Source organism: Callithrix jacchus, chromosome 18 (assembly GCF_049354715.1).
Source record: "Callithrix jacchus isolate 240 chromosome 18, calJac240_pri, whole genome shotgun sequence".
Classification (NCBI taxonomy): Eukaryota; Metazoa; Chordata; class Mammalia; order Primates; family Cebidae; genus Callithrix; species Callithrix jacchus.
Genome location: NC_133519.1, coordinates 18,323,986 through 18,337,903, shown reverse-complemented (window position 1 = coordinate 18,337,903; position 13,918 = coordinate 18,323,986). Strand labels below are relative to the sequence as shown.

Sequence of the window (13,918 nt, the reverse complement as noted above, 5' to 3'; positions counted from 1 at the left end):
AGGGCTGAGACAGTGTGAGCCTGTTTTGTTCATGTTTGCACCCAAGTGCCTTGTGCACAAAAGGCACATGACATTAGTTGACTAAATATGTGAACAGATTGTTTTGTATGGTCTTGAGGAAGAGGGAGCTCATGTGTGTTTTGGAAAAGCCTGGACTCCTATTGATACACCACCACCCCTGCTGCCCACTCCTCCTCGAGAGCTACTGCCCTTTATGCCTGCGGCATGTATCAGATTATGTTTGCAGAAAAATATTTGAAACATCTAAAGGGCTGTATTTGGGTCTGCACTTCTGTGTATCAGATGTACTTGGTCCACCTCTCTTGTAAAGGCTTGCCAAAGAGAAAACTTCAGACAGTAAGGAGGGGGTATTATCCTGAACTTTTTCCTCCATTCTCACAAGGCTTTTCTTTTTTTTTTTTTGAGACGGAGTTTCGCTCTTGTCACCCAGGCTGGAGTGCAATGGCGCGATCTCGGCTCACCGCAACCTCCGCCTCCCGGGTTCAGGCAATTCTCCTGCCTCAGCCTCCTGAGTAGCTGGGATTACAGGCATGCACCACCATGCCCAGCTAATTTTGTGTATTTTTAGTAGAGACGGGGTTTCACCATGTTGACAAGGATGGTCTCCATCTGTTGACCTCGTGATCCACCCGCCTCGGCCTCCCAAAGTGCTGGGATTACAGGCTTGAGCCACAGTGCCCGGCCCACAAGGCCTTTCTTGGTTAATTCAAAGCCTGACTCACCCAGTAGGAGCTCCCTTCCTGCCATTTGACTATAATGAAAGGGAAATTATAGCTTCTTCTACTACTACACAACAGCGTTTGGATGCAACATTCCTCCATTTATTTGTTCAACAAAATACACTTAATATTAACTGACCTCGAAGGGCTGAGAAGGTTTTAATGTATATCCCGCTGAGGCCCTTCAGGCCACCAGGGGCAAAATAAGTGATGAAACCGTCTCCGGGACTTATCTTAACAGCAACACAGACCCAAATGATGAATTTTGAGAAGCCTGACTTATTTATGTGGACTACTCCGTTAGCATTGAATAGTATAGATGGTAAGGGAATAAAACTACCATTAGGAAGAAGACCACTGATAAACTATTACAGTGACCCAGGCAAGAACTGATGAGGACCAGGAAGTGAAAGCTTGAACTAAGGTGAAGCAATGAGGATAAGGATGAAGTGGACATGGAGGCTGTTTCAGAAGTGGAACCAACAGGACGTTGAAACTGGATCAGTGCAGAGTCAGGAAAAAGAGCAGTCACGAATCCCACGTTCTTTGTTTTAGAGATAGAGTATGGAGGAGGAGAAGATTTGAATGAGAAGATAATTAGGGTGCGTTTGGGCGTAATGGGTTACAGATGCTTGTGGGAAGATTCAACTAGGCAAGACAATGGGAAGTTCACTTTACGAGTCTAGAGTTAGGAGTGAGACCTGAGTAAAGATACATAGTAGAGAGCCATTGGAACATAGGCTGTCACTGAAAGCATGAGAATGATGAGATAACCCAGAGAGGGTCTCAAAAGATGAAAAGACTGAGGGTGGACACTAGGGAAACGCCAACACACAGAAGGACAACGGGAGGCAGGAGGCAGAGGAGGAGGAGCTGAAGTCGGAGAAAAATTGTGCAGGCATGCCACCACTGAAGCGAAGCGGGGAAAGAGGTTTAGAGAATGAGGAATTGGTCAGTTCTGCTATGTCAAGGTAGAATTGGAAAGTGCTCTTATATATGAGTTGAAGTTTGTTGTTGGCCCTGGGAAAAACTGAGTATTACGGATGGAAGAAAAATCAAAATGGGAGGGACGGGATGGAGGCAGCACTTTTTAAGAAACTTGGCTTTGATAGAAAGTAAGAGAGAACACAGGAGGAAGGGAGTTGTTTCTTTGTTTGGTGTTTTGGTTTGGTTTTAAATGATAGAGACAGCATGCCATATTAGTTTCCTATTGCTGGTGTAACGAATTACTATGAAATTACTAACTTAAAATAATACAGATTTACTACCTTATAGTTCTAAAGATCAGGGGTTCTAAAATGGGTTGGCAGGGCTGCATTGCTTTGGGAGACTCTAGGGGAGAATCTATTTCCTTTCCTTTTCTAGCTTCTAGAGTCTTCTTACAATTCTTGACTTTCGTCTCTTCCTCGGTCTTCAAAGCCAGCAGTTTACCATCTTCTTCTTTTTTTTTTTTTTTTAAGACAGAGTTTCGCTCTTGTCACCCAGGCTGGAGTGCAATGGCGCAATCTCGGCTCACCGCAACCTCTGCCTCCTGGGTTCAGGCAATTCTCCTGCCTCAGCCTCCCGAGTAGCTGGGACTACAGGCACGCTAATTTCTGTATTTTCAGTAGAGATGGGGTTTCACCTTGTTGACCAGGATAGTCTCGATCTCGTGACCTCATGATCCACCTCCCTTGGCCTCCCAAAGTGCTGGGATTACAGGGGTGAGCCACCGCGCCCAGCCTGTCTGATTCTTTTAAGAACCCTTGTGATTTTAGTGGGTCTACCCAAATAATCCAGGACAATTGCATTTCAGGATCCTTAATCGTATCAGCAGAGTCCCTTTTATCATGTGAGGTAACAACATATTCACAGGTTCTGGGGACTAGGATGTGGACATCTTTGCAGGGTTATTATTCAACCAACCACATATGATAACTCTGCCTGGCATACAGTAAGTGCTCAAAAATATTATTACAATACGGATATTAACATTTCTATGCTGAGAAGAAAGAGCCATTGGAAAGAACGATGTTACAGCCCGGCACAGTGGCTCACGCCAGTAATCCCAGCACTTTGGAAAGATGAGGCAGGTGGATCACAAGGTCAGGAGTTCGAGACCAGTCTGGCCAACAGAGTAAAACCCTCTCTACTAAAAATACAAAACTTAGCCAGGCATCCTGGCATGCACCTGTAATCCCAGCTACTCAGGAGGCTGAAGCAGGAGATTCGCTTGAACCCGGGAGGCGGAGGTTGCAGTGAGCTGAGATCGTGCCACTGCACTCCAGCTTGGGCAACAGAGCGAGACTTCCTCTAAAAAAACAAAAAAACATCACCAACATAGGAAAGAGAGCAAGAACCCCTTAGGCCAAAGGGTTGGGACCCAGAACGCAGCCAGAAGGAGGGACACTCTGGACATTAAGTGAGATAATGTACATACAGCCAGCAATAATTTTTAAAATGTAGCATTCACTATATATTTGTTTGTCTGCCTTATTCTTCAAGTGTTCCTACACTAGCGAAGGATCATGATATCACCCCTGCCTCAACCTGACAACCCAGCCACATACTATTATGTAAGCTCCCCAGAATTTTACCTCTGATTTATCATTGCTTCTTCCAGAGCTCCTGGCTCTTTCTCCTTGGCAAAAAAAAAAAAAAGAAAAAATGAAAAAATATTCAATACATGTTTTGGGATAGCTAACATGAATGAATTAATGAAAGAACAAATGAGCAGCCTGGTGGACTGGGAGAACATTGATTTAGGGTGATCAGGAGATAGCAGCTTCTCAGTCTTCATTGACTTTTTCATTGCTCCCACCTGGGTCATCTCTCTTCCTGTTCTTTAAGTTTTTAAGTTCTTAAGTCTTTAAGAACAGGAAGAGGAAGAGACCAAGGTGGGAAAAATTCTTAGAGATAGAAAAAGGAAAGAGGGCAGGGCAAAGAGGTATGTAGGAGTCAAGTGAAAGCAGACTATGGTCCACCGCGGTGACTCGTGCCTATAATCCCATCACTTTGGGAAGCTGAGGTGGGTGGATCACTTGAGGTCAGGAGTTCGAGACCAGTCTGCACAACATGGTGAAACTCTGTCTCTGCCAAAAATACAAAGATTATGCTGGGTGTGGTGTTGCATGCCTGTAGTCCCAGCTACTCAGGAGGCTAAAGCAGGAGAATAGCTTGAACTCGGGAGGCAGAGGTTGCAGTGAGCCAAGATCACACCACTGCACTTCCGCCTGGGCGACAGAGTGAGACCATGTCTAGAAAAACAAACGAATAACAACAACAACAGCAAAACACAAACCACTGGCTGAAGTGGTTGAGCAGGTAATTAGTAGAGGGCACTACAAGCCCCTAAGAATGAGTTTGCATTGATACAGGATACACTGGTGATAGTTGATATACTGTACTATACACTGGAAAATTACTAAGAGAGCAGATTTCACAGGCTGTCACCACTAAAAAAAAAAAAAGGGAAAAGATAACTATGTGAGGAAGTGGATATGTTAATGTGCATGATGGTGATACTCATTTCACTATGTATCTATATAATAAAACATTATGTTGTACACCTTTAGAAATATTATTTTTACTTTAAAATTTTTTAAATAAAAATTAGAAGGTGGGGCACGGTGGCTCACGCCTATAATCCCAGCACTTTGGGAGGCCGAGATGGGCGGAGCACCTGAGTTCAGGAATTCGAGACCAGCCTGACCAACATGGAGGAACCCCGTCTCTACTAAAAATACAAAAATTAGCCGGGCATGGTAGCAGGTACCCGTAATCCCAGCTACTCAGGAGGCTGAAGCAAGAGAATCACTTGAACCCGGGAGGTGGAGGTTGCAGTGAGCTGAGATCGCACCAGTGCACTGCAGCCTGAGCAGCAAGAGAGAAACTCCGTCTCAAAAAAAAAAATTAGAAAAACCTAATGACTCTAGTTTCTCAGCAATATATGAACAGCACTACAACAGAAGAAGCACAAGAATAAAAAAAGCACTGTGTTGGGAATTTTTTTTTTTAAGTCCTAAATTAAATGCTTGATTCTAGCACTAATTTCTGCCTGACCTTGAGCAAATTACTCAGTTTCATTGAGCCTCACTTACCTGAGAGGACAAAGCAACCTAATGCAGGTAACAGCCCAGTAGCTAGCATAAGAAAAGAAATCATGCAATCAATTATTGCTGTTACTATCTCTCAGAGTTGTTGTTATAAATAAAACACCATGGGCCGGCTCACGCCTGTAATCTCAGCACTTTGGGAGGCCGAGGCAGGCGGATCACCTGAGGTCGGGAGTTCAAGATCAGCCTGGCCAACACGGTGAAACTCTGTTTTAAAAACATAAAAAAGAAAGAATAAATAAATAAATAAAACACTATGTCAAAGCTTCTAGGAAAGCATCCTAGTGGAGGCTCAGAAAACTTTAATCTCCTCTCTTCCACATTAGAAATGTAACTAAGTGCTCTCAAGGGAGGAGAGACACTGAAAGCTGGGAGGCTCTTAGAATTGTTGCCATGTTTGAGGTGAGAAAACTCAGGGCCTGGTTCAGAGTCCATGGAGGACCAGGTATTTGGGGTTTAAGTGTTTGGTACATAATGTCTTCTTTTTCCACCTGAATATATAACAGGTCTCTCTTTCTCAAGTTTTGGACCAGTGGAGACAAAGAAATGAGGCAGATGGCAAAACTCACTTTTATAACTGATAAAAAGCCGTACTGGACTGGCTCACCACCCATCATAATTATCAGTGGAAAACACAGGCCTCTTACTCCTGAGGACATGCCCCCAGGAAATGTATAGAAAGCAGCAGGTGCATGGGGTGCTTTCTGCATCCTGGGACCAAGATTGACAGCCAAAGCTGAGAGAGGCCAGGAGTGTTTGTTTAACAGGTTTCTGCCCCAAGAAAGAAAACACCAGCAATGTAGAGAAAGTGTTCCCCCAGTGGCATATTCTATTTCTTTTTTCCTACTCAGGCTTCCAGATAAAACCCTTTAGGTCATCCAGAGGTGCCAGCCAGCCCTCACCAGTGGCCAACTTTTCCTTAGTCGAGTGGTGGGTGAACCAATGGAGCTTGTTCTGAAGATACCAGAGGGAGCTCAAGCTGTCTGGCCCTTCAGTGCGACTCAGTTTCCAGACCCCACTTCTTTAGACATAAATGAAGAACAAGTCAACCTTGGTATCTTGGACAGTTGGTTCAGGGGTTGATGTGTTGTGGGGTCTTTTCCCAAGGTCAGCAGTCCAACTTCCAGGGCCAGAGCCCCATCAAAGAATCCTCTGTGCCAGCCAGAAGGCACGACGAACTCCTTGTCTAAAGGGGGTCTGGGGTGACCAGTCAAACCATGGCCTCACCTAAATAGATGACCTCTGTAAGCGTCTCGTATTAACTTCCTGGGGCTGCCATTACAGATTACCACAAATTTGGTGGCTCAAGACAACGGAAATTCATTCTCTCACAGCTCTGGAAGCTAGAAGTCTGAAATCAAGATGTAAATACCAGGCTCCATCCAGAGGTGACTGGGGACTCCTTGCCCCTCCCAGTTTTTGGTGACTGTTGTCAGTCCTTGGCTTGTGGCCACATCTCTCTCTCTGCTCCATCTCCTTCTCCTTTGTGTCCTGTCTCTCTCTAAACTCCTTCCTCCTTCTCTTAGAAGGATACATGTGATTGTATTTAGGCCCCACTTGGATCATCTAGGATGAACTCCTCACGATCCTTAGTGTAATCACATCTGTTGCCCTTCTCATGCTCTAGGGAACTGATACAGACATCTTGGAATGGGGGTGGGGGACAATTTACTTATAGATATTTGCATGTTTATAACAGTGAGGGAACTGACTTGGGAAGATTTAAACTACCTTAGTTTTTCCAGATACCCCCTCTTCACTTCCCTTCCCCTCCATCCTAGATTATATTTACAATAACTGACACTTGCATGAGATTTTTTTTTTTTTTTTTTTTGAGACGGAGTTTCGCTCTTGTTACCCAGGCTGAAGTGCAATGGCACAATCTCGGCTCACCGCAACCTCCGCCTCCTGGGTTCAAGCGATTCTCCTGCCTCAGCTTCCCAAGTAGCTGGGACTACAGGCACGCGCCAACATGCCCAACTAATTTTTGTATTTTTAGTAGAGACGGGGTTTCACCATGCTGACCAGGATGGTTTCGATCTCTTGACCTTGTGATCCACCTGCCTCGGCCTTCCAAAGTGCTGGGATTATAAGCGTGAGCCACCACGCCCGGCCCTTTGTATGAGATTTTATGATTTGAAAGTTATTATGCATTTATCAGCCATTTTATTCTCTCTCTATTTTTTTTTTTTTAAAGGTGGGGTTTCACCATGATGGCTAGGCTGGTCTTGAACTCCTGACCTCAGGTGATCCACCCACCTCGGCCTCCCAAAGTGCTAGGATTACAGGCGTGAGCCACCGCACCCAGCCCCAATTCTCATAAAAATTTATACATTTGGTATTATCACTATCATTCCATTTCTGATGAGTAAACGGAGGCTCAGCCAGAGGCACTAAATGACCTAACCAAGGTCAGTAGCATGGGAAGTACTAGTGCCCAGACTCTGATCTGAGTCCTTGGACTTCAAATCCTGGGACTCCCACACTGCCATCATTTGCCTGACCCTTGGTGTAGCAGCAAGAGGTTCTACCCAAGGATGGAGTGGATGCACCTGGAGTAGATTCACTTCCCCCCATTCCTCCTGCTAAACTGAACACAGCTAAAACCCCTGGGTATTATATGTAAAACCAACAAACAAAGACGGAAAAGTGGGGAAAAAGAAGCAGACTGACTAGCAACCTTGGAACATTGATTTTGGAACCCAAGAATTGAATGCAATGAGTTCATGGATTTTCTTTTTGACTCACATATCCCCACTGGGTGCTAGAGAAGCAGCCCAGAAACGGCAAAGGCATGCACAAAATAAGGTCCCAAGAAAAGCCTGCTTGTTCTCGTTAGCCAAAGCACTAGGAAGGCAATCCAGCAAGGCAGAAAACTTTTAGACAAGAACTGCCCTACTCTAGCCAAACACCATGGGAAAAATCACAGCCCCACCACCCCTCTCAGCAAAGGCCAAGTGGGGAGCCTAGACTTTCACTTTTTTATTGAGACAGAGTTTCGCTCTTGTTACCCAGGCTGGAGTGCAATGGCGCGATCTCGGCTCACCGCAACCTCCGCCTCCTGGGTTCAGGCAATTCTCCTGCTTCAGCCTCCTGAGTAGCTGGGATTACAGGCACGCGCCACCATGCCAAGCCAATTTTTTGTATTTTTAGTAGAGATGGGGTTTCACCATGTTGACCAGGATGGTCTCAATCTCTTGACCTCGTGATCCACCCGCCTCGGCCTCCCAAAGTGCTGGGATTACAGGCTTGAGCCACTGAGCCTGGCCCTAGACTTTCACTTTTAATTAGCTGTAAGGAGGTACCCTCCCCAGACTCCACCCCTCACCAGGGTGTTATCAGAGTATATGGAGTAAGGAGCTGGGAGTTTCATCCCCATCCAGAGGTAAGGAGCTCCCCATCCAGCAGCAGTAGTAAGGTCCCCTTCCAACCCAGCCAGGGCGAAGTCAGAGGAGGCCACCTGGGAAGTCTGGAAACCACCAGAAGCACCTCTCCCCCCACTCTGGGTAGTCAAAGGAGGCTGAGTAGAGAACATGGACCTTCACCCTTGCCTAACATTATCCAAGTGATACTCCCTCCCCTCACAGGCATGGTGTCAGAGGAAGCTTGCTGAAACAGATTATGGCAAGACCCAGAGTCTCATAACACCCAACATGTCCAGTGTGTAATTAAAAAATCACACATCATACCAAGAACTAGGAAAATCTCAACTTGAATGAAAAAAAAAATCAGCAGATGGCAAAACTGAGATAACACAGATATTGGAATTATCTGACAAAGATTTTAAAGAATCACAAAAATGTTTCAACGAGCAATTATGAATACACTTGGCACAAAGGAATAGAAAATCTTATTGAATAGAAGCTAAATGGAAATTTTAGAATTGAAAACTATCACCACCAAAATAAAAAAACTCACTGGATGAGCTCAGCAGCAGAACAGAGGGGACTGAAGAAAGAATCTGTGAACTTGAAAACGGAGCTGTAGAAATGACCGGGGCTGAATAACTTTAAATTGTGTGAATACATAGACTTTCCTTCTCTTCTTCAGTTTTCTAAATTGTTTGGTGGCTGAAGCAAAAAGGATAACATTCCCTGAATGTGGGTCTCAGTGTATATAGATGAAAAATATTTAATACAATTACAACACAAGTGGAATGGTAAGGGATTTAAAAGAAGGTAAGGTTTCTACTTTCGTGTCAAACTGATAGAATACGGACACCAGCAGATCTTTGTGGTGATAAAATAGTTCTGTAATCTTGATTGCAGAGGGGGCTGCAAGAATACACAGGTATGGCCGGGCGCGGTGGCTCACGCCTATAATCCCAGTACTTTGGGAGGCCGAGGCAGGTGGATCACGAGGTCAAGAGATCGAGACCATCCTGGTCAACAAGGTGAAACCCCGTCTCTACTAAAAATACAAAATTAGCTGGGCATGGTGGTGCGCGCCTGTAGTCCCAGCTACTCGGGAGGCTGAGGCAGGAGAATTGCTTGAACCCAGAAGGCGGAGGTTGCTGTGAGCCGAGATCGTGCCATTGCACTCCAGTCTGGGTAACAACAGCGAAACTCCGTCTCAAAAAAAAAAAAAAAAAAAAAAAAGAATCTACAGGTGTGATTAAATGGCCTGGACTACACATTGTACCAATGTCAGTTCACTAGTTTTGATTGTGTACTATAGGGCAACATTAGGTGAAGAGCACACAGGACATCTTTTTACTATCTTTGCAACTTCCTGTGGGTCTAAAATGATTTTAAAATCAAAAAGGTTTTTAAAAAGGACTTAAGAATAAAAGAGAACTGAAGGGGCATCAGCACAGGAAACTGGGGAACTCCCTTTGCAGTCTGGAGGCCATACATGAGGGGAGAAGGGGCTCAGAGGACACAGGTGTCTGGACTGGAACCTTTGGCTCAGACCCTAATGCACCCTCCAGTGACATCACAAAGCCTCAGAAGCCCCATCCCCCATCCGGAACTGTCATCTGTGTATCAGCCTTGCTGAGCAAATGTCCAGGACTTCTCCATTACATCAAAGGAAAACGGCCCCATGTGAAGACCAGAATCCGTAGATGTCTGGTCGCTGTGCCGCACCCACTCCTAGGATGTAACAAAAGCAAGGCCAATTCTCTTGGTGTTTCCTTGGTGGTGTGGGCAGTCGGCGTGCACCGCATCTCTATCTCGGCTCTTTCTGGAAGCTTACGTCCTCCCCACAACTTCCAGCGTTCTTCTCGGACATGGGTTCACTGACCACCGCCATGTGTAATCCTGCTCACCTGGTAAAAGTTCTCTTCTTTGTTACACTCCTGATGACTCTGGTCACTCTACTTACCCTGGTCTGGAAACTAACCGAAAACAGAAGCAAGAGAAATAGAGAGCCACCCCCAAGAAAGGTGGCAACGCGGCTGGCATAAAGACCTCGACCTCTTGGTGGGGACTCCATCGAGGTAAAGACCCGGCGGTACAAGAGGCAGGGCCCCTAGAGCTGTCTCAGAGCCCAGAGCCGCTTTCTCCCCCTATTCCTCCACTGCCTGATGTCCCCCGGGCCTCATTGCCGTCCTCCACCACCGCCCCTCTTATAATGCACGCCTCCTGCAGTTCTTCGGCTTTTCCCAGCTTCTGAGTTTGAACGCCTTCTTTGTGTGTGTGGATCTTCAAGACTGAAATAGTAAATGGCTCTTGATTTCTGCACTGAGGAAAGAAGTACATGGAAAAGTAAAAATTGATTACAAAGCCTACATTTTCCTCTATAAATTGGGCATGTGCTGATCATGGGATATTGAAATTATTGGGAGCTCACAGCATCTCAAGTTACATAATGAAGCTATTCTGGACGCTCATTTCCAGAAGATCCTTGAAATGAAATGGCTCACTGTATGCTGAATTGTAAGCAAACTCCTTCCTCCTCGTCACTCAGTGCTGGGAGGAAAAAGTATTTGTTTCTTAAGAAATGATTTGAAGAACCATATACTTTTCTCTCCTCTTCTCTCTCACCCTCCAACTTAGTGGGTTGACAAAATTTTAAAATATCGTATTCTAAAATTATATAATTTTTTTTTGTCCTTTCAGAATTTGGAGAAAGTTAACTCCTTTTTCAAATGAAATCCAAATTAAAGAGGCAGTTTTTTGAAAAATCAAACTCTTTTTTTTTTTTTTTTGAGACGGAGTTTCTCTCTTGTTACCCAAGCTGGAGTGCAATGGCACAATCTCAGTTCACCGCAACCTCCGCCTCCTGGGTTCAAGCAATTCTCCTGCCTCGGCCTCCTGACTAGCTGGGATTACAGGCGCGTACCACCATGCCCAGCTAATTTTTTTGTATTTTTAGTAGAGACGGGGTTTCATCTTGTTGACCAGGATGGTCTCGATCTCTTGACCTCGTGATCCACCCACCTCAGCCTCCCAAAGTGCTGGGATTATAGGCGTGAGCCACCGCGCCCAGCAGAAAAATCAAACTCTTATCCAATTCTGTTTGGGTTACCCTGGGGAGCATTTGACCATTTGCCTGAAATGAATGATATTTTTCTAGGAGAGGAACCTCTTTGCCAGCTCTATTGTTAACCCTTCCTTTTGGAAGTGTCACCTCAGGTGTCCCTTGGCCTGCACCCTCACATGCACATGACTCTGGAAGTCTTAAACCAAGGCTCTTCCCTCCAAAGCTTTCCCAGTTGTTTACAATCATGGAACTGTGCATGGCCACTGGAAGAATGTGTCACTCCAGGAATGTGGGCCATGCACTCTGCATCTCAAACATGGGTCACTCTTTCACTTGCACTTTAGCCCCTAGATATTTAAAAGCTTGAACCGGGCACGGTGGCTCACGCCTGTAATCCCAGCACTTTGGGAGGCCAAGGTGGGTGGATCACGAAGTCAGGAGTTTGAGACCAGCCTGACCAACATGATGAAACCCCATCTTTACTAAAAATATAAAAATTAGCCAGGCATGGTGGTGCATGCCTACAATCCCAGCTACTCAGGAGGCTGAGACAGAAGACTTGCTTGAACCTGGGAGGCAGAGGTTGCAGTGAGCTGAGATCGTACCACTGCACTCCAGTCTGGGTGACAGAGCGAGACTCTGTCTCAAAAAAAAAGAAATTAAGAAGCTTGGTCCCATCCAGAACAAATAAACTCAATAGAGCTCTCCATTTTAAACACACAAAATATACATTATCCACAAAACCTAACGATATATCTAAAGATATACAAAGACTCAAAACAAGGGGATGGAAAAAAACTCACCAACCAAATGGAGAGCAAAAATAAATAAATAAAAAGCAGGAGTTGCAATTCTCACACTTAATAAAATAGATTTCAAAACTACAAGGATGCAAGGGTAAAAGGATTAATGTAACAATAAGAGATCTTAACACCCAGATACAAAAGACACATAATGAGATTTAGATTCAATGAGACAACAAATTGATAACGATATCCAGGACTTGAACTCAGAGCCAGAACAAATAAACACAATAAAAAAAAAAAAAAAAAAAAAAAAAAAGCTTGGTCCCTTGGTGCTGTGAAGAAGCTAGGGTTGCTGCCAGACCCAAAGGGAGTCCACCCCAGTGAGGGCTCCCCCCTGCCTCCTCGAATGCCTGTTGTCAGTGGTGGTGGCGGGTGTTTGTTTCTGTGGTTGACCAGCTTCGGCAGAAACAGACCACCAAGTAGCTGGCAGATGAAACCGAAAAGCCTCATGGCTGAGAAAGATATAGCCCTGTTGCCTCTGACAGCTGAGGCCCTCTTTACTAAAAGCCACTAGCATTCCTCCCAAGCTGGCTGTCTTATTCCTTCTCAATGGAGCATGGTGTGCTTGGAAAACAGCGTGAGGTAGGGGTGGGATGGGAGTGGTATCTAGACATGAGTGGGCACGGGTTCCGTGCCTGTCTTTGTTGGGGAGAATTTCCACCAAAGGTCTGAGCATGCCTTAGAATTGGCAGAAAGATCTTCAGCACTCCTAACACTCTTCAAACTTTTCTTTCCTAACATGCAGATGCCTCTGTTCACTCAGCAGATATTTACTGAGCTCTTACTGTGCACCAGACCCTGTCCTGGGTGCTGGGGATACAAGAGTAGCAGAAAGGCGCCCTGTCTTCTCTCTCCTAGAGCCTAAACAGCACAGTGAGAGAGACACATGTTAATGAAACAATTGCATACTCTGAAAAAGGAATCTGGCTTTATGAGAGTATATATGAAAGGAATCTGATCTAGACGGAGAAGCTTACCTGAGGAAGTAATGCCTGGGCTGAGAACTGAGGGATAAGTGGATGAGAAACACGTGAGGGGTAAAAGGAGAATGGCCAGGCCCCCCGATAGAAAGCACGGGGCAAGGCCTGAGAAGGGAGGAGTCAGCTACATTAATGGGATAGAAAGGCAGTCAGCAGTTCTGGAGCACAGAAATTAAGCACAAAAATGAAGCATTATGAGACTGGAGACACAGGCAGGACTGTATCTCACAGAACCCTGGTGGGCAGTAATCACTGGTGACTGAGCTGTGGAGGGAGGGGAAATGGGGATAGACCTCTAAGGCTCCTTCCACTGGGTTCATTTCTGCATTTACTAGTTAAGTGCATGTATTAAAAGACTCCTGGGCCAGGCCAGGCATGGTGACTCACAACTGTAATCCCAGCACTTTGAGAGGCTGAGGTGGGTGGATCGCAAGTTCAGGAGATCGATACCTTCCTGGATAACACAGTGAAACCCTGTCTCTACTAAAAATACAGAAAAATTAGCCAAGCGTGGTGGCATGCACCTGTAGTCCCAGCTGCTCAGGAGGCTGAGGCAGGAGAATTGCTTGAACCCAGGAGGCCGAGGTTGAAATTAGCCGAGATCACCCCACTGTACTCCAGCCTGGGCGAGAGAGTGAGACTCTGTCTCAAAAAAAAAAAGGACTCCTGGGCCAGATTGTTTCACACTTCCCAGGGACTCAAAGTTGCCCCCCTCCCAGGGAGTCGGAGTCATTTCCTTCCATCCTTCTGGATTTACTTACTCTTCAAACTCCTCAAGCCCCTGACATTCTCCTGTTTTCTGTTACTGGGACTCAATGACAAACCGGCCAGACTGCATTGTAAGCTTATGTCCATTAGATGGCAGCAAAAGA

General features: G+C 45.5%; 1 protein-coding gene across 1 annotated transcript; it reads left to right on the top strand.

Moving 5' to 3' along the window:
* Window positions 1–225: 225 nt before the first annotated feature.
* On the top strand, window positions 226–13,410 carry SMIM42 (small integral membrane protein 42). Its single transcript, XM_054247552.2, has 2 exons — window positions 226–357; window positions 9,945–13,410. The coding sequence occupies exons 1-2, from the start codon at window positions 226–228 to the stop codon at window positions 10,239–10,241; spliced, it is 429 nt and encodes a 142-aa protein (XP_054103527.1). The 3' UTR covers window positions 10,242–13,410.
* Window positions 13,411–13,918: the final 508 nt, after the last annotated feature.

What these genes read in the sequence shown, in the direction of transcription:
- SMIM42 (XM_054247552.2), top strand. Translation starts at nt 226, where the DNA reads ATGTATCAGATTATGTTTGCAGAAAAATATTTGAAACATCTAAAGGGC. An exon ending in CAAAGAGAAAACTTCAGACA is followed by an intron (nt 358 to 9,944) that starts GTAAGGAGGGGG and finishes ATGTAACAAAAG; the next exon opens with CAAGGCCAATTCTCTTGGTG.